Below are 19,472 nucleotides of genomic sequence, written 5' to 3' on the forward strand. Positions count from 1 at the left end.
CAGAAATAGAACTACTGATTTCCAGCAGCAGTGAGCTGATAACTTGGCTTACTGCATCTTAAGAAAACATACTGAGCCATCAGAACAATCATGTGAACATGCCTCATCTATACAGCTCAGAATCAGATTAGTTTAACTTCTGAAGCCCAGAAGTGTGCAAAGCTATCACTGAAGAAAGCAAGCAAGCACCGACTGGTGTAATTATTGTAATACAGGGCTGAATGCATGGAACACCAAAAGACACCAGGTTTAGCAAGTAGAGGTAGGAGTGGTTTCCACACAAATCACTTTATTTTCCTAAATACAGCAATGAAGAAGCAAACTCTTAAAGGAGGAAAAGAGAGTTTTATGTCTATATATTTAATTAAAATACCTTTTCTAAGACAAAAATCATTTACATTCTGATAACTCACATTCAGAAATAAATAAAGGCAGCAGGGCATAACATTCAAATGAATACCTAGTAAAAGGTAGTAACATATTTTTATTAATAATAAGGAATACAACACTGCAATATTTAATCTTGAGTTTGTATATACAAATGCCATATCCTACACAGCAATAAATCAAGACATATACACCATAGGAGCATGTACAATAATTTCTATTAAGTTGAAAAAGTAGGAACCATATGTAATGAAAGTCTCTAAACTGGTAACACAGAAAAACTCCTTTGAGAGATAAACAACAAAAATAAACATCAAAATAACAACAAAAAATCTATTAACAAATAGGAATCATGATGTATGATTACCTCCCCGAAATATCCAATCATTTATTTTGCTCTAAGATAGATTACACAGCACACAGAAAAGTTATTATATTTCAGTACAGTACTAAAACGCAAGCTTTTGCAATTTGGTCCATTTACATTTTGCTGATTATTTTAGCCTACCATATTGAAAGGAAAAGTCGTGTGTTCCTCAGTCTTTGGATATAAGAAACAGTGTAACTACATTCTTTAGCACAAAAGCAAGATTTTGAGAAATGTCTGCCTTATTTTTTTTTTTTTGGTTAAGCACATTTAGTTTTCATTCGCGCAAAAACTGTGAATTAATCCCATTCCAAATGAGGATTTTACCATAAAATTTAAGTAGTCAATTGATTAGATTACAGAACGATGGAAAAAAACTTCTTCCACACAATATCTTGCTACTGAATTCTACTCAGTTTATCAAAATTACACTAACCTTAAACATTTGCCTTTTCAGAGATGCAGGCTTAACTTTCTATTCAGAAAAGCTAAAAGACAAGCAAATTTAAAATAGAACACATCTGAAAACTATACTTACTCACTTTTACATAACTTCAAACATTTATAAAGCTACATGTAACCTCCAAAGAACACAGACACTAAACTGTCAAACAACCTACAGGTAACCACCGCAGACCTGACGGCAGTACAAAAGAAAAATGAGTAACATCATCGCACTTTTCAAATTCTTATATTTCCTAAAATCTTAAGTATAATTTAGAAGTCGCAGCTCAAACATGTAGAAATCTTGAAATGAGTAAAATAATTCAGTTTTAAAATATTATTACTCTGTGTTAGCCATATAATATATAAATACAGATTGGAATTTTACCTAGGGGAAATGGTTTTTTGAGGTAAGGACAGATAAATTCAACAGGTTTATATCTCTGAAGAAGCAGGGAGAATCCTCCAGCAAACGTTCTGGCATTGTCAAACTGTGCCTTAGGTACTGTACTTAATTGAAAAAATAGATTGTTTTTGGCAAGTAAATTGCAAATAAATCACGTGTACAATCAGAAACAAAATACATTCACTATCTGAAGTTACACAGCCTTTCATCAACAACTGAAAGCACATTACAGAGTACGCACATTCTCTTCTTTTAGTAATAGGCACAGAAGTCCCCAGTCTAGGTATTTATTTTTAAATAAATAAATTCATTTTTAAACATAATCTATTTCTCCCATATCTGATACTTATCCTCAGGACTTTATAGAACTATTCTCACATATTGTACTACATTAATTTCAGATATAGTAGAATTATACAATAAATCCAGTTTGTAAAGATTACAAATGCATCAAGCTGCCAGTAAGCAGCTTCTGTATCTACATATGATGGTGCAAGTTAGTGGTGTCATAAAGGCACTTGTCTCTCACAGATAGTATTGTCTTTTTAATCAGTTAAAAATATATCTAAAAATATTTTTAAAGTTTAACATCCGAAATGGTTTTTACTCCTTAAAGTGGTGCAAATTGTCACTTACAGAACAACAATTCATTAATTCAACATGAAAGAGCGAAGTGCAAAGTTTTCATAATTAAATATATCTCTACATATCAATTCAATTTAATGCCATGCTCTAAAAAAATGCCAAAAAACATGCCATAGTAGAAATGTGATTGGTGCTAGCAGCCACAAAAAAAGGTAGGTACATAAAATAGTACAATCAAGCTTATTTATGAAGTTACTAAATCAATTAAGCAGTGAGTTGCAAGGAGAGACATATGCCACAAGTCTTTTCCAAGACATGCCTGAAGCCACACCTGAGCAGTATGAAATACATAGCACACATTTACATCATTAGGGACAAGTTTAGAGCTAGCTACCTAATTTTATAAAAATAATTCCAAAACGTTCATTCATTTCAAAGTGAATTCTGTTTTCATCAAATGTGAAAAGTCAAAAACAGATAAAATAGCAGAATTTAAAAAGACACAGAAGTAGCCAATAAGTAAAGTTCAGTGCAGTTTTCAGGTGCTTATGGATGGCAGTGTAAAATCCTCAAAAGCCAATTTATCTGGTCAGTACATATCCATAGACTTTCCTCTCCAAGACTCAGTAGTTTAAAGCAAAAATATGAAAGAGGTTGCACCAGCAGAATACATGTTTTTGTAAATCATCGGTCTCAGGTCTTACAAAAAAATAGGCCTAATTGGCTTTGCCTGTGTAAATGCTAATTTGAAGTTGGCATTATAGTTCTGTTAAGTAGGAAATCTAAAGAAATCTAAACAACCAGAAAGGTGTGATGGGTGGAATACATCAAGCACAAACCAAAAGCCAACAGGTTCTTTGGCATTTAATACTTTCCATCATAACAGCACATTAAGAGTATCCAGACTACTATGAAGTTGCTGGAGGGAGCTTCATGCTTGAATACTAATTTTCGTGTCCGGTCTTTTTTTAATAGTTCTGCCAGTACTGCACCATAAGTTTTCTGTATCTTTGACAAATCTGCATTCTCTGAACATTGCACAAGGTTATTAAAACAAAAACAGAAAAAAAATAAGCCATGTGATCAACTATTAAGCTGCTCCTTCAGAGAACCACATTTCTTTGCTTATAGCAGTGACCAGAATTGCTGGTGTACTGACAGTTGCCATGGCAAATGGGTGACTGCGTGGGAGAGCACACATATAGCCAAGTCAACATTTTATGCAATCTCCGTGATTTAAGCAAGCATACAATGCACAGCTTTTATTATGTGCTGCCAATTAAACTATCAGTCTATATAAAGTGCCAAAGGAAAAAAAATGTTATGTTAGATCATGGCTGTTTCAATATTCCCACTCATCCGTTTTCATGTCCAGGTAGTAAAGAATATTCTGTGCCAGCTTTACTGCTTGCTTCCTGGCAGCCTTACACCGCTCATCACCTTGCGGATCAACAGCATCAAGAGCAAGAAGTTGTTTTGTAAGGAGTTCTTCCAATCTCATGTAATTTTTATCTGTTCTGTTTCCATCAAATGAAATCACCTCCTGCTGAATTTGAGACAAGCTTCCAAGAACAGTCCAAACTGCTCTGTGAGACTGAGGTTCTGCAGCAGTTTGCTCTGGATACATTTGCCTTTTTCCAAGTGCTTCCTTTAAGTCAATGTACGTTATGAGAGCTTGCACTTCTATTACTGCTCTTCTCCGGGCTTCTCTAATACAAGGGTTTTTTCCTGGACTCACTTCATCTAACTGAGCAATTAATCCCTGCAGTTCTGCTTTGGATCCCAAATACAAATCAGAAGCGTTCTCTGTTTTTATAAGTAAAGAATTAACTTCCTTCATTTTCTTGCGGATCTCTTCTATTTTTAGAATGGACTGATTTTGTGCCAAATCATAAGCATGTGTAGAATTTGCTTCTTCTTCCAAGTCCAGGTATTTTTGCAATTTATTGATCTCTTCCACTACTTCCTTTCTGTAATTTCTTATTTCCGTGCGACCACAGACATCTAAAGCATCCAAATCAGCAATAAGGCCTGTAAGCACACAGGATAAATGCCTGCAGGTATCATTACTACTCACTCCCATTAGAAGTGCAATAAGAGTTCCTCTTGCTTTGTTCACCTCACACATTACAGAGTTAATTTTGGAGACAGAAGGATGCGCATCATTAGAGAGTGGCAGGGAGAGCTGCTGCTTCACGCAGCTTTCTATAATCTCCTGAACGGCACATACTTTTGTCAGCGTGCGATATCTCGCTTTGCGTAAAGAAACTTTCCCTCCAGTTTTCACCTGGGTAAGCCTCAGTATGATGTCCTGAATGCCTTCTTCAAATTCATCGTTTATGCAGTTGCCTCCTTTGTAGAAAGGCGTAATCTCGCGCTCCACAAGTGACTGTGCCTCCTTGAATATCGCCTCTATCTCCAGTCTGCGCGGATGGTTTGCATTTTGCTCCAGCTCCTTCAGCAGCCTCTCTGTTTCCTGAGCAGCTCGCTTCCTGGCTTGCTGAATATCCCCTTTCCCTTCGGTGTCTACGGAATCGATTTCAAAAAGCTGTTTGGTGAGAGACCGCTCCAATTTCTTGTAATCCCGGTCGGTAGACAAACCGCTGAAGACAACCACCTGCTGTTCGATCTCTTTGACCTCCTTCTGGATTTCGTGCAACCGTTTGATGGCTGGGTGTTGGTTACCCATTTCCATTCTCTTCTCCCAGCCGCCGTCAGACGACCTGCAAGGACAGACCGAGACCCGCGATCAGCGGGGCGCCACGCCGCCTCACCCCGCCGCCCTTCACAACCCCCACCAAGCACCTGGGCGCTGCGGCCGCGTTAAAAACCCCTGTGCCAGCGGGGTTTAACCCACCCCGCCGAGCTTCCACCGCTCTTCCGCGCCGCCCGGCCCGGTGCTGAGGCCGCGCCGCGGCCCTCCCGGCTCCTGCCCCGTTCCGCCTTCCCTTCCCCGCCTGCTCCGGAGCCGGGGAAGGAGGAACCGAGCGCCGCTCCCCTCCCGGCCCAACCCGCCGCCTCCTCGCCCGCCTCACCCGCCCCGGCTGAGGCACCCGCGGCCCGGCGCGGCGCTGCGCCACGGCGCCGGCAGCGAGGGAGGAGGGCGGGCGGAGGGCCGAGGGCCGCGGCCCCTTCCCGCAGCGCCGCCCCCCGGCTTCAGGGCGGCCCTGCCCCTGCCTCTGCCCCTGCCCGAGATGGCGGCCGCCAGGGCCGGGCGGGCGCTGAGGGCGGGGGGGAGCTGCTGCCGCTGCTCCTCCTCGGGCGGCGGCGCGGAGCGGCCGGGCGGAGCGGTAAATCCCCAGCCCTCAGCGGCCGGCTGAGGCTGCTGAGGGGCAGCGCTGTGGGGAAGGAGGGGAAGGGAAGGGCCGGGAGGAGCGAGCAGCGCAGGGGTTGCGCCGCCGAGCGGCTGGGGGGAGCCCGCGGCGGGGCTGGAGGGCGGCGGGCTCAGAGCCCTCGGTGCCCCCGGGGCGTCCGGGCGGTGCTTGCAAGCACCAAGCAGGTTGAGAGGTGATGGGGCAAAGGGGGCAAAATGCTTCCCCGGCTGGAGCGGGGGGAGCCCGCTGCTCCGGAGCCGAGCCTGAAAAGCCGCGGGCAGGCACCGGGGGTGCCCGGGGAGCCCTGCTGAGGGGGCCGGCACACGGACCGGTTCCTGCCAGCAAATGTCCTGGAGCACCTGTGGTACAAAACTGCTGGAAACTCCATAAAATCATGATTTATGGCTGTTGGGGAAAGAGTTGAAGGTATCCTCTCCGTGATAGATTTCTAAGTAAAGGTAAAATTTAAATATATCGCAATTTTCTGTCGAGGTAAACAAAGGCGTGTATCTTCTGAACGTGTTACAATTATGTGCTTTAAGGCTGTATGGAGACTGTTGCATGGCCGTATGGAGTTTTAGAGCTTGCTTCAAGTCGTGATCTTCACGAAGACGATGCTGAACCGGTAACAATAACGATTCCCGCACGTGTTTTTAAGGGCCCGGCTTTCCGCCCGCCGGCACACTCCCGCCACGACTGGATCGGGCCCCCCGACAGGCTCTCAAACCTGCGGCCGGTGATCTTCCACGTGCCGCAGGACGAGTCCGCCCTGGAGCGGCGCCTGCGGGAGGCGAGGCAGGACACCCAGGCCTGGAACCAGCAGTTCTGGGCCCAGCAGAACGCCTCCTTCCAGCAGGTGAGCGGGGCCGCTGGGCGGCGCTGGGAGGCTTCGCGGTTGGGTGCTGGCGGCCCACAGCCGTCATCCCTGGCTTTAGAAGGGTTTGGATGGCTGCGCAGGAGATAACCTTCAGCTGTGCCTCCTGCACTGCGTGGCTGGCTCAAATAGTCACCAAAAACCTGTGATTTTGGTTTTCTGAACCAGTATTCAGTTCTGCCTACAATTACTTACTAGCTTTAACTGATACTATTTTTTTTTTTAAGATGTGCAGTGTCTACCCAGAAATTACATTTTGTCATTGTTTGCAATATTAACTTCTAAGTCTCTTACGAAACTACAGATCCTACGTATTCAATTGCTGTCTAGTGATATTTGCCATATGTTTTTCTTATCTTGCACTGAAAACATCAAGCTGTAGCCACCTTGCATGCGCAGACTATTTGTGACTGGAGCTGCTGTTGAAAATGACGCTGCAGATTTTCTTGCTCTGTTATGGGAGAGAAATTGGATGTAATCACTAAGGGTAAATGAAGGGCCATGCCCTGTTGCCTGGCTAAGCTAAAAGCAGGAACATGTTTAGCTGTGGTCTGCCTTTTTCTGATTGCCCTATTGGTTAGGAGACACAGAATTTTGTTGTGAGAAGAAAAATGATTCAGAATTCACTGTTATTTCTGATGGTCTTTGATCATCGTATCCTCCCAAAACTAGTGAAGATCTCGGGGGGGGGGGGAGGGGGGAATGAAGCTTTTAATTCCATAGAACTGCTTATTAATCTTTTAAAAATGATGTAAAGAGAATTAGTCTGTTTCCATGTAAGTAGCTTCAATTTCTAAGTCTGCATGTTTTTCTGTATGCAGAAATTCTCAGTTAAACTGTGGGGACTAGCTGGGTTGTATGTCTTTTGTAAACTTAAGGTTTGGATCTAGCCAAACAATACCAAAGCTCAGTTGTACCTTTATTCCAAAAATAAGTTGCATGTGTTTCAGCAGAGTGTTTGCACGAATCAATGGATGCATGCAGCTAGCAGGATGTAAGTGAATATCCAATGGTATTGGGCACTAAGCTGTTATGTGATTTAAAAACAATGGTTAACTTTAAGGTATGAGTACCTCAAATTCTAACGTGGAAAAACGTGTTTTAGGAAAAAGAAGAATTTATTTATTCAAGACTGAAAGCCAAAGGTCTGGCAGTGAGAGATGAAACAGGTTAGTGAGACCTCCGTGTACAGTTTAGGATGCATTTTGAATTTTGTTTAACTCTCAATATTGTTAGTTTATGCTCTTTGTGTTCTGTCAAGTAATTCTTCAGAGCAGGATTTGGAAGTGCTTTTTGGGAGCATGCATGTGGGGGGTGAGATTTTCTCTTGTACTGTTCATCTAATTCTTCCCTGCCCAGCATGAAGGAACATGCTGAAATCTTAACCAAGGAATTTTAATAATTTTTCAGTATAAGGAGGAATGGGCTTTCATCTTTCACATCTCCTTAACCTGGTGAGCGAGCTGAGCTAAATATACAGAGTATTTGTCTCAAGTGCATGTTATGGTTCAGCAGATAAATTCATGCTCTTCATTCAGGTCCACAGTGTATTCAATTAATACAATATTTTTCCTTGAGGCGAGAGTAAGACAGCTACCAAGAAAACAACAGCTGTTCTCTGACCTTCTTTGCCTGATCACAGTTGCTGTAAAATACTTGCCTCACTAATTCCTGATGTGAAATAGGAAACAAGATGCTTTCATTATACAGTGAGCTGGCCATTGTAGTATTAGTTTGAACACTTTGTTTATAGAATAGTGATTTATTTGACTTCAGTAAAGCATCTGCTCTGATGTTGTATATATCACAGACCATTATGTTTCTCTTCTGTTTGTCCCAGTGATCAGCGTGTGGTTGAAAAACAAATTAACTCCAGTTGTTAAGAAAAAGCTTCTTTCACATTGCTGTTTTGTTCTTTACTTTTTCTTTAATTTCTAGAATTAAAAAAAAAAGCTTGTACATCACTTACAAATAAAATTATTGGCTGCACATGTTGGATAGCTTTTTGTTCTACAGTACAGCTGTGTATGTGTGCATGTGCGTATATAAAAATAACAGTAAAAACTATACACGTGTATAGTTGGAACAAAAGTTATTTCTTCTATATGAGAGAATCTTATTTTTGTTTTGCTGCTACCATTATGAAGAAACAAATTAATTATGGCTGTTAAGCAGGCAGCCTTCAAATATTACAATGATGAATTTATCCCATAGTATGTTAATCCACTGTATATCTTTAAATATTGACAAATGGTACTGATCAATAATACACATTTCTATGGTCAGTCTCGGGTGCTTTAAAATGTATTTTGGAACAGTAACAAGTAGAATCTTACAATTTTTTCTCTCATCACGTCCATGTTCCCTGGGACATTCAAAGCTGACCACCAAACACTGAAAGTGCCAGAAAGTTTGTACAGGAATTAGAATTAAGAATATGCACTGGTTCTGTGGATGCTATTCTGTGGAATAGCCACGGACGTGCATTTCACGTACTGTGGAGAGAACACATCTCCTCTTATTTTCTACTCTATGTGAATGGCATGTTCCAAGTCAGACACATCCTCTCGTACTTCACAAAAGAATTGTCTACCGTATTGTTAATAAATGTGACCTCTCAGAACACATGCTCTTTGGTATAAGTTACTTTAAATTTACCAACAGTAACAGAAAAAAATTGTACCTTTTGAAAATATCTTGACAGGCATGAATAGTGTTTTTTCTGTACTTACGGACTTACTTTAGACATGGAAACATAAGTTACTAAGTGCTCTTACTGGTGCTATTTAGACTTTGGACCTGTGAGAAATTAATGTTAATTGAGGGATAGATACTCCTAGATCAATTAACTTTTTTTGATAAGTTTCCTAAGTAATCTAAGACCTGTTAAACATCATCGCTTTCACAAGTAATAACGGCTGAAGAGTTATTGTGTCAGTTTCAAAATGATCAGTGGCTTTTAATCTGCTGTGTTCCCTTGATAAATTTTAAAGGGTTAGAAGATGAAAGCATATTAATGTATTCGAGGTTACACAAGAAGCCTGTAAAAGCAAGGAGTCAGACCTAGCTCTCCTGAATCTGAACCCAGTATTTTAATATGAAGAGCATCTTCACATTCTTACGCCAAAACTTATTTTCAGGTCAAAAAGCAACACTGAATGCAGAAGAAATGGCTGACTTTTACAAGGACTTTCTAAGTAAAAATTTTAGAAAGCATATGCGTTATAACAGGTATGTAGAAGGTATTTATGTTGACTGTAAGATCACAGAATCATAGAATGGTTTGGGTTGGAAGGGAGCTTAAAGATCATCTAGTTCCAACCGCCCTGCTATGGGCAGGGATACTTTCTGCTACAGCAAGTTTTAGTCTAGCTAAAAGGCATAGGATCAAACTTAAAAAATTTATCATTCTTTACAATTGTTGTAAAAAATGCAGGATATGTGAAACTCTCATTTTGATTTTTTTTAAAATGCTGTTATTAGCATTTGACAGAAATTTGCATTATCATTTGAGTTCTTCCACTGTTTATTGTTGATTTTGTGGAGAGTAGCGTCTGGTGGCATTCCTTCCTGAGACTGCAGAGAGACTATATCAGGCCCTCAATTTTTTCCCCTTATGGGATGGATATTTTCGTGCTGCCAATTGAAACATAAATGTGTGAGTAAAACAATTGAAATTTCTGTATAACAGATTCTAGTTAACTTCTAAATCAAGTAAGGATTTACTAATCTAGTAAATATCATTTGTCTCAAGGAAAAATCATTTAGTAAGAGTAATACTTAGTATTCTTACTTTTTGTTTTTATTATTTTGCAAGTATATGGTCAAAATGAAATTGACTAGCTTTGTGTTTGGGAAGTTTTTTGTGTGGTGAAGCCTTAGTAAAATGATCCGCTGCACTCATCCTGAATAGGACTTTGGCTACAATTGGGTAAGCCCACATCCACCCAGTCTCCTCGCATCTGCTGCATTTTATGTGTCACTGTTTGTACAACAACTTGATAAACTGGATTGGGGATCTGAAACAACTGAGAAATGACTTGCAAATTCATATTACCACCCTGCAAGTAGCTGTGCACGCTTGATGGAGGGCTAGATATGAGGAAGCAGAAAGAGGATAGTACTTAATCCAGTTAGAGTAGCACTGCCCACTGTGCGTGAAAGCAGAATTTATTTTTTTTGCATTGAGTTGAAAGATGATTGGGCTCCAAGGTCCCGAGTGTTCTTGGGTTCCTGATAGTGTAACATCAATGAGAATTATACTGCAACTGTAATTGACCTACAATAAAATGTGATTTAGAGTTCTTTGTACATATTGTGCATATACTATAACATCCTATACTGTAAGAACAATTTGCAGTTTTACTGCAAGAAACAGACACCTCTTGCCTTGGGGATGAGGCAAAAAAAAAACTGAACAGCATGAAAATACAGAAAGGTTAAAAAAATAGATCATTTTTGATAAGAGGATTGCTGTTCAAATTGCCTACGTTATATTAGCTAATGATTGATCAAGCAAATAGTTTATCTTAGAATTGACCATTAGAGGCCATTTTTGTAGTCAGCTCAGGCTAGTGTCCCATCTTCTAGGTAATGAGAGTTCAGGCTTTGCTTCTAAATATTCCTTGGTTTTGCTTTGTTCTAAAATCAGCTGGCCAGCTGTGCTGTAGTTTCAAAGTGGAAATGCACAGCCGTGAAAGCAGTGGAGCTTAGAAGCATTCTGATTTTCAAGGGGTCACATTCATAAAGGTTTTTTAGTGCACTCAGCATAGCTCTTCCGCAGAGATGCCAGCTGGCCTGAAAATTAGCTGCTGAAATATTTAAACTTCTAAACTTTAGGTAGAATTGAGACAATGACTGTGCATAGACACCATGAATATAGCTCAGCGTACTGAGACTGGAAATAGTCTAGCTTAAAAAAAAAAATCAAGAAGGGCATAGGAAATGAGACATGACAGGAGAAAAGAAACAGTTGCGGTGTTAGTGTGATATTTTGATTTAACATGACATTTTAGGGGGTAGCTCGGTGCTTCTTGTCAGCGTGATTTTGGCTGCTGTCCTTACTGAGAGGTTAATATCTCAGGTTTAAGTTAATCTGTACATGCAAGGTTTCTAACAGAGATCTGAAAGAAGACCTAAATTCCAGGTGTAATGTAATATTCCCTGCTACTTCTACAATAAGCATATTCAATTGCTTCTTGTGCAGAATTTTACCAAGCAGGGGAGGGATCCTTGATGGAAGCCTGAAGGAAATAATGAAATCAGTTTGTAATAGGGGCAAGAATTTGAAGCAAATTTCCAGAGATTAAAAAGGGGTATATTTTGGATTGATTCTACAAGTCATGCATGCAAGACTAACTTTGACAATACTAAAGGCATCATAGTTAAAAGATGCTGATTAAGAAACCAAATGTTTCTTGTATTGGGTTATATAACTAGACTTTGGAGTACGATTTTATTTTTTCTCCCTTCATAGATTACCAGTTATGCCCTTTTCAACACATGCATCTTCATATGTGCACAAATCTTACCTGTAGTACAGCACTGGCAGTACATAAGTTCTTACAGATAGCTTGATGACCTGCTTTACTTCTAAAACAAGAAATTTGGCTCCACTTATTTTATCTTACGTGATTTCAAATGCAATTAGTCATAAAATTATCCATCTCCTAACTTTCTTTTTTACAGATAAACTTTGAATAGCTGTAGCCATATCTTCCATGTGCAATCTGTTCATAGATGGGGATAGTCACAGAGATATCTTCTTAGGTTATTTAGTTAGAAGTCTAACCACAAGAATGGAAGGTGTAGGTCAACACTGAATTGTTATTTGTCAATGCCAAAGGGTATTTTAATATAATTGTGTACCTTTTTCCTGTTCTTGTTCTGTGTGTTGGTTGTTTTCCTGGCTTTGGAATCCAAGAGATTGGTATAAACGTAACTTTACGATCACATTCCTCATGGGACAAGTAGCACTGGTGAGAGCTCTGAGGTGGCTTCGCTGGAAAAAGAAAAATGTTGGAAATTAGTGATCTCGGCTCCATGAAGAATGCAACACTAGCTAGGCCTGCTATAAATGTGTTAATAGTGATGTTCAGAATCTGAATGTCTAATGTAGTAATTGCTTGCATCTGTTTCTTAGGCTATGTAAATAAAGTTTGCTATTGGTCTTAATTTATAATCGCTATTTAGACTTCTTTACTTTTTATTTCAAGAATATCTAAAATTTCCCAACCAAAATAACCGAGAAAACTATCAAAAGCTTTCTTCATCTATATTAAATGGAACAGATCACCTCTGTCACATTTTTATCGCAGAGGCATAGCTCATAAAACATGTTTCAGTATGCTGTGCCTGAACTTTGGTCAGAGAAAGTCTTCACCAACTATATTAGCATATAACAGAAAAATGCCTTATTTTGCAAGGGTTGTCTAGGGCAGTAGTTATCCACAGTAATATGACATGGTTGAAGGAAGAAGTATGACTTGTGAGTGTATACGCACTATTAGTATAGAGTAATCCTTTTTTTACAATGTGACTTTCTATTTTTAATGAAATTTTAAGATAAAATTTCAGATAAATGACTAAAGCAATAGATGGGGTCTTCTTAGATAATTTTGTTTTCATTTGAGGGAATGTATTCCCTTGGACAAGAGTTCCTCTAACCTTTGGTTGTTGAAGGTTCTAGCTGCTGAGCATTAAAACAGATGTATTGCCGGATATGTAATCTTGGTAAAAAATGAAACTGGTTCTTAGCTGTATGAGGAGAAGAACGTGATATTCTCACCAGTTTCTTAAGGCACTCGAAAAAACTTGCTGGGGGGAGGTGGACGGTGTCTGGCCTCAAGGAATGTAATCTCAACTGGGAGGAAGCTGATATAAGCGAAGTCTTAAAATGTTATGCCATGTATCTGTAATTGAAAAGAAGTTCCATACTCTGAATGTTCTCTGTGTCTTATCATACAGTTCAATGGACTGATTGTTTTGATGCAGTACCTACTGAGCGGATCTTTTTATAAAAAGAATGTTGTCAGATGAAGCATGTTTCCCCAAAGCTATGCTGTAGGGAAGGTTCTGGTTTTGGAAATGTGAGTTCTGTAGCCATGGACCTGTTTTTCCTATCTAAACATGGCATGATTTATTCATAAGCTTTTTCAGCTTGAGCAAAAATTGGCTTGTTGGTACTAATGAACTAATGATTCCTCTGGAAAATTAAATATTAATGCTACCATAATGGATCACAGTGTTTCATACCATGATGATATCATTGGGGTTAAAATGGTCACTGAATTGTGGTTCTAATAGGTGTGTTATTAGTAAATTAACATATCTATTAATAGTGTTTGAGGTGGAAAAACAGTGGTTCTAGGAGAATATTATTTGTGAATGCTATTTACTACAACAAAGGTAAAAGGTATATATTTATTAAAAAGATAGAAAATGATATGTTTATTTAGGGAAGTATGGTTTTGAAATAGACTACTGTGGCTATGTAATGTAATTCTTCAGGGCTTTACATTAAATCACATGTTACAGCATATGTGCTTTGACCACAATGTGAACGCACATTTTAATAAATAATTTCAATGTAAAATGTGGGAAAATGGCTGGGTAATGTATGAAAGTATCTCCAAAAGGCAGAGACCAGAACCCCAGTGGCCTGGTGGCTGATAGCCATATGTTCCTATGGCCCATGCTTAAGGTCCCCAAGGTAGTTTCACATACTCTAAGTGGGTAGAGGTCAATCAAAAGAACCATTTCCATCTGAGCTGCTCACTTCTATTAACACAAACACTTCTGTGTGTGCCAGCTGAGCAAGATGAGGAAACTGACTCACTACTAGGACTAATCCAAGTAAAAAGTGGTAGATGTCAGTTGAATTAACATGCCTCAGCATGCAGATAGAAGGCTTCCACTGGTGGCATAAGGGAGATGGGGGAGTTGAGATGGAAGGTTTGGATCGCACTTCAGTCAACTCACAGTAGTTGTGAAACTACTTCAAATCTTTACTCTGTTTCACTGGAGCTACTCCTTAGTATGCAACAGGGAACATTTTCAGTAACAAAAGCACAGTTACAAAACTGACTTCTGAATATGTACTCTTATGTCAGTCACCTGAAAACAAGGTGATCAGCATAAGACAGATCATATGGGGATTCTACTCTGAGACGGTTGTAGGTGAAGTTAATGCCTTTAAGGCATTTCCTTCATTAAGGTTCTGTGTGGCTTGCTGGGCTCCTTCATCTAAAGCCTACTGAAGGAGCAAGGCATGTGTTTATGAGGTACGCGGTGAGCTCTGATACAGAATATCGAATAAAACCTCTGTGAAAAGATGCTATTAAAAATAATCCATCTGAAATTTTGAGTCTCATTACCAAAACCACATACGTTTACCAAGATAATTACACTTTCTGAAGTCAAAGGCCATATCACTTTTGCCAGTGTCGCATTAATTTTGATATTTTTTTCTTGACTCAGAACAGTTGTAGTAATGTGAGCTGCTTTCACTTATTATTGATTATAAAACCTTTATACATCAAAGCAAGGAAGAGGAGCACCTATAGACTACTGAAAATAATTTTATGTATACAAAGGCCTGGTATGGTAACTGGAGCTACTGAAATAGATCAAAGAGTGCCTTTTCAATGCACGTTATCTGAGTATAGGAAAAATGCTGAGGAGTGTTCTCATCTTCTGGGTATTTAGCTAATCCTGTCAGAAGGAACAGCACTATTTCATATTTAGTAGCGTCAGCATGTGTCTTTTTAATCTGTCTCATCCATAAATGCATAATAAAGCAACAATGTTTTGGTAATATTCAAATAATTTTAGATAGTTTGTAATGACTTAGAGATGGTTGTGTTCTGGGAATCTTGGGGGGGGGGGTTGTTAATTCTTTTGCTAAGAATTTCTCTACTGGAGCATTAATTTCAATAAAATATGAGAGGGGTAGGAAGAAGTGTCAAATGAGAATTGACAGGCAGACCGGCTAAAGGTTGGTTTGAAGTGATCCCAGTGCCCTGCAGGATCTGAACACCTTAACCTTTTTGAAATAAAACACATTTCTCAATTTTATTAGAGTTTTAAAAGTAATGGTAGAAACTACTGAGAATGCTTAACTGAAAATTCCTAGTGATAAAATTTAGTTCAAAAGTCCAATTTGTTACTTAGAAGCTGACGCTTTGTGGTCCCTTTTTAAAGGGGCTTTTCTGTTCGCAATTTTCAACTTCCACTATCACTAAGCAATATTAGTAACCTACATGGCAATCAGATTTAGCCAAATGAGAATTCAATCTACATCCTGCCCAGAGCCCGAGGGCCACACTTTTGCATAAAGACTGGGAGATTGAAGTATTTTCAGGAAATAATAATGTATGTCTGGACCTCTAATATACACAAATAACATGTTTATATTAAAAACTGTATCCCCTGATTGTTGTAATCTGATTCACAGAACAATAAACCCATAAATAAATACTCAGGTTCATTACTCAGAAAATAACAAATGCAATTTGCTTTATTTCTTATGAGTTTATTTCTTAAATGGTTATTTCTTAAGTACTTGGAATATAATCATCTTGAAATACATACTCATCGATAGTCATTACTGCAGAAATTACTTCTTTGTACCCGGACTTTGCATTCATTAATGGATTAAGATTTACCCAAGTATTCTGAGATTTAGTTGACTGACGTATTCAAATAGCAGATGCTGTGAAAGTGCAAAAGCAGTACTTTTGGCTAGAAATAGCAAAGATAAAAGATTACATGATTTCTTTTAATGCGTGATCTTATTCAAGAGAAATATTTTACAGTACTACCCACTGTCTACATCAGAGTTTTGGAAGCCACGTAAATGCTCTAAAGACAACATCTTTGTTTCTTATGGCAGCCTGTGTTGTCTTACTGGTACAAATGAAATACACACTGAATCTAGTTCCTTACATTTTGAAGGGGGAAGCACCATGATTTTTTGTTCTGGTGTACTCAGGTTCTCATCCTTAGGGCTGGCTCAGGTGTGTTCTCAGCAGAGCCTGAAAGGGCAGGAGACAGCAAGAATGGCTGTGTGCATTGCTTGGCTGCTGGGACTGCCAGGAGGCAATTAGCACTTAGCATAAACGGGAGGAGCCCTGAAGCTACTTTGATGGACCATGACTGGCAAGAGTTTCCAACAGCCCCCATGCCTGTCAAAAATTACTGTCATTCAGCAATGGTCTGTTCACACCACCGCCTCCAAAGGATCCACTGATATGATTCAGCGGCAAAATTGGCTGTGATAACTTTCATCAGCTGAGCCAAAACACATCAACGGGCAAAATGCAAGTTTCAGAAACATGAGAAATTCAGGTCACTATTCATATCTCATTATTAAAGAACTTCTTGTTGACAAATTTTAGCTCCGACTTCATAACAAATCCCTGCCAGGAAAAATTTTCATATGATGATTGATCTGATGATTGATTGGCTGTTTTTAAAGGGATCCAGAAAAGTTTAAGATTTTAATGTCTAGAATTATTTGAGTAAATAGAGGTCTAGATTTATTTGTTTGTTTATTTATTGAGCAGGGGGATCTGTTCTGCAAAACAGATTCTGTAGTCAAGGCTGTATTAGAGGGCAAAATCCACGAATTGCAGATTTCAAAAGTGATTAATTGACTGCCTTGATTGCTTTCCAATTGATTTCATTATTCTGGAGTGTCATATAGAAAATAGGTGGTATGACATGCATAAATATTCTGTAAAAAGCCACAGCAAAGCAGTCCTGACTCTAGTAGCTGTAGGAACTATAAATATTTAGGTAGAAAGCTCTTACTTGACCAAAATTGTGAGACTGAAAGACAAAATGGAAACTAAGTTCCAATGAATATGTAAGAAAATGTCTTCTGAATGTCTCTTATATTTACCAAAATATTTCATTTTTAATCTCATGTTTGGAAAACCTCCAGTTTCCTCAGGCCTTGTGAAAATTTTTTACCGTGAAAAACAGACCAAAATACTAAGCTGACTATGATGTGAGTAAATAGCCACAGGTGCTAATTTGTGTTAAAGGAAAATTCGGCTCACTTCAAAGAAAAAATCAACTCTGCCATAGGACATTACAGAGCAATTTTAATTGGGAAGAGATAGTAAAAATTAATTCATTTGCTATGCTCCTCTGCTGCTGCTTCTCCAGTGCTCCTATCCAGTGGTCGTAGAACTGAGTCAAATAGGCTGATGCTGGGAGAATGTGGCTGAAGAGTAGCCCTTGGACAGGGCATTTTTCCATCTTAGGAATATTTTTCTCAGGCTTTTGAATCACAAGGTTCACGCTGGTACTTTAAAAGCAGCAAAGAAGCTTATTACTTAGTGTCTTGAGTCTGTAATTCATAGGTATTATCTAACTGCCACTTAGATCCCAGTGTTCAATTTCGTCTGTAATTAACAATGTCATTTCAACTTTTAGTTCTTTTATGAATTTATATGTAAATTAGAAAAGCAATCTCGCTTATTTACAGTATGAACTTTGTTATAAGGTACTACCCGGTAGACTTCAGAAGCAAAAATTCAAAGGGAAAGAAGGTAAATCAAATTAATGGGAATGCCAGTAACACAGCATTCCAGCCTCCTTTGGCTGTAAAATGGGTGGGATGGGAAACAACAAATGTGTGAACCGTCCTTTAAAGATATTTAGAGCACTTTCTGCACTGATGCATTATAAACCTGGCAGTAACATTTTTTATGGTTATGTAGTTAATTATAAGGATTTGGAGCATGGTAAATTGCTGCTCACAATGGAACCGTTTATTGGGTAAATTTCTGGTCAGTGTTGTACACTGATGAAGGAAGATGGTATTATTCATCGGTCTCTTCTGTATGAGTCACCAGAGTTTTCAAGCATCTGGTCATGGTGTACTTTGTGGCCCTTCAGCGTGTAATAGCAAGCATAACACTGTGTAGGCAATACATTTCCCTTCCATGGCTAGTTTATATTGTATCAGTTGTTCCCAGCTTTCTCCTAGTGATTATTGAGGCATGTTTCAGTTCCTATTTACAGTCATATTATTTTCAATAACTAGGGTTTGATAAACTATGTAAAACTGCACTCATCATGGAAGCAATTCTAGTGCTTTTCAGACTTCCATTAAAATATAATTAATATTTTAAATATTAAGGAATAATTTGATGTTAGCATAGCCAGATTCAAAAACACTGCAGATGGCTTGCTCCAATAATTCCCCCCAACTTCCCCAGGAGACTTGTTAATTGATGTGACTGAGTGAACTGATCCGTGTAACCAAAGCACTTCTAACAGCCCATGTATTTTAGGTGATGCTCAGGTTTTAGAAGACCCTGGTGGCTTTTTTTTTTTTTCCCTCGAAAAAATTACTAAAAGCTCTGCTTTCTCTGAAATAAATTATGCCCAGCTGGCCACCAAAGTCAAAGCTCAAGGAGTCCTGCTTTAAATTCCTATTTTTAATTATCTGCCCTCTGAAGCAAAATTGTAGCCTCAGAGTATCAGTGAGGGCCTACGTGCTGATGAGGTAACTGCGTTTTCCTTAGCCAGTTTCTGCATAGATTACAGCTCACCTAAATTGAGCCTGGCCTTTCTGGCACAAGGAAAACTTTCAGAATATGATCTAATGCAGCAGCGTCTGCCAAACTTGATAAATGAATAACATCCCTTCACCGGCTCTTCTGTAATGTTCTCTTGAACATCAGTACACAGATGTAGGAAGAATCCCTCTCTTCTGTCTCTTCAGAGAAAGAAAGAAACAGGTAAAAGGCTGGTTTCTAAGGCCTGCAGGAGTGACTTAAGCAATCGTTTCACCAATGTTTTAAGACTTGACAAGAGTGATATACATGCCTTCTATATCATTGCAAAGATACAGAAGAAGTGAAATGTGTCTGTGGCATGTCTTTGAACTTAATACATTTCAGTGGATTTCTCTACTGTCCAGCATGAAAATGTTAAAGCAGATTAAGTTTAAAGAAAAAAAAAAAGATAAAAATATGATTTACATCTGAAACTGAAGCAAAAACTCTTCACATTACGTACTTGCTGTGGGAAGAGGGTGGCAGCAAGGAGAGTGAATTCATATCCAAACCCCTGGGAATA

At 39.1% G+C, this 19,472-nt stretch overlaps 2 protein-coding genes across 4 annotated transcripts; one reads left to right on the forward strand and one right to left on the reverse strand.

Annotated features, from left to right (window-relative positions):
- Nucleotides 1-344: 344 nt before the first annotated feature.
- On the reverse strand, nucleotides 345-5,357 carry BAG5 (BAG cochaperone 5). Of its 3 annotated transcripts, none has more exons than XM_080596336.1 (2): nucleotides 5,225-5,357; nucleotides 345-4,912 (listed from the first exon to the last, which is right to left on the reverse strand). In XM_080596336.1, the coding sequence occupies exon 2, from the start codon at nucleotides 4,882-4,884 to the stop codon at nucleotides 3,532-3,534; it is 1,353 nt and encodes a 450-aa protein (XP_080452462.1). In that variant the 5' UTR covers nucleotides 4,885-4,912; nucleotides 5,225-5,357; the 3' UTR covers nucleotides 345-3,531. The 3 variants fall into 3 exon arrangements, with proteins under 3 accessions (XP_080452462.1, XP_080452464.1, XP_080452463.1); XM_080596338.1 differs by lacking the exon at nucleotides 5,225-5,357 and adding an exon at nucleotides 5,047-5,211; XM_080596337.1 differs by having other exon boundaries at nucleotides 465-4,912; nucleotides 4,995-5,235.
- Nucleotides 5,346-13,971, forward strand: COA8 (cytochrome c oxidase assembly factor 8). The gene is made up of 5 exons (XM_080596346.1): nucleotides 5,346-5,479; nucleotides 6,162-6,359; nucleotides 7,483-7,546; nucleotides 9,518-9,608; nucleotides 12,301-13,971. Exons 1-5 carry the CDS (start codon nucleotides 5,384-5,386, stop codon nucleotides 12,404-12,406), a joined length of 555 nt encoding a protein of 184 aa, XP_080452472.1. The 5' UTR covers nucleotides 5,346-5,383; the 3' UTR covers nucleotides 12,407-13,971.
- The last annotated feature ends 5,501 nt before the right edge of the window (nucleotides 13,972-19,472 follow it).

This window comes from Anser brachyrhynchus (genome assembly GCF_964034855.1).
Source record: "Anser brachyrhynchus genome assembly, chromosome: 5".
Lineage (NCBI taxonomy): Eukaryota > Metazoa > Chordata > Aves > Anseriformes > Anatidae > Anser > Anser brachyrhynchus.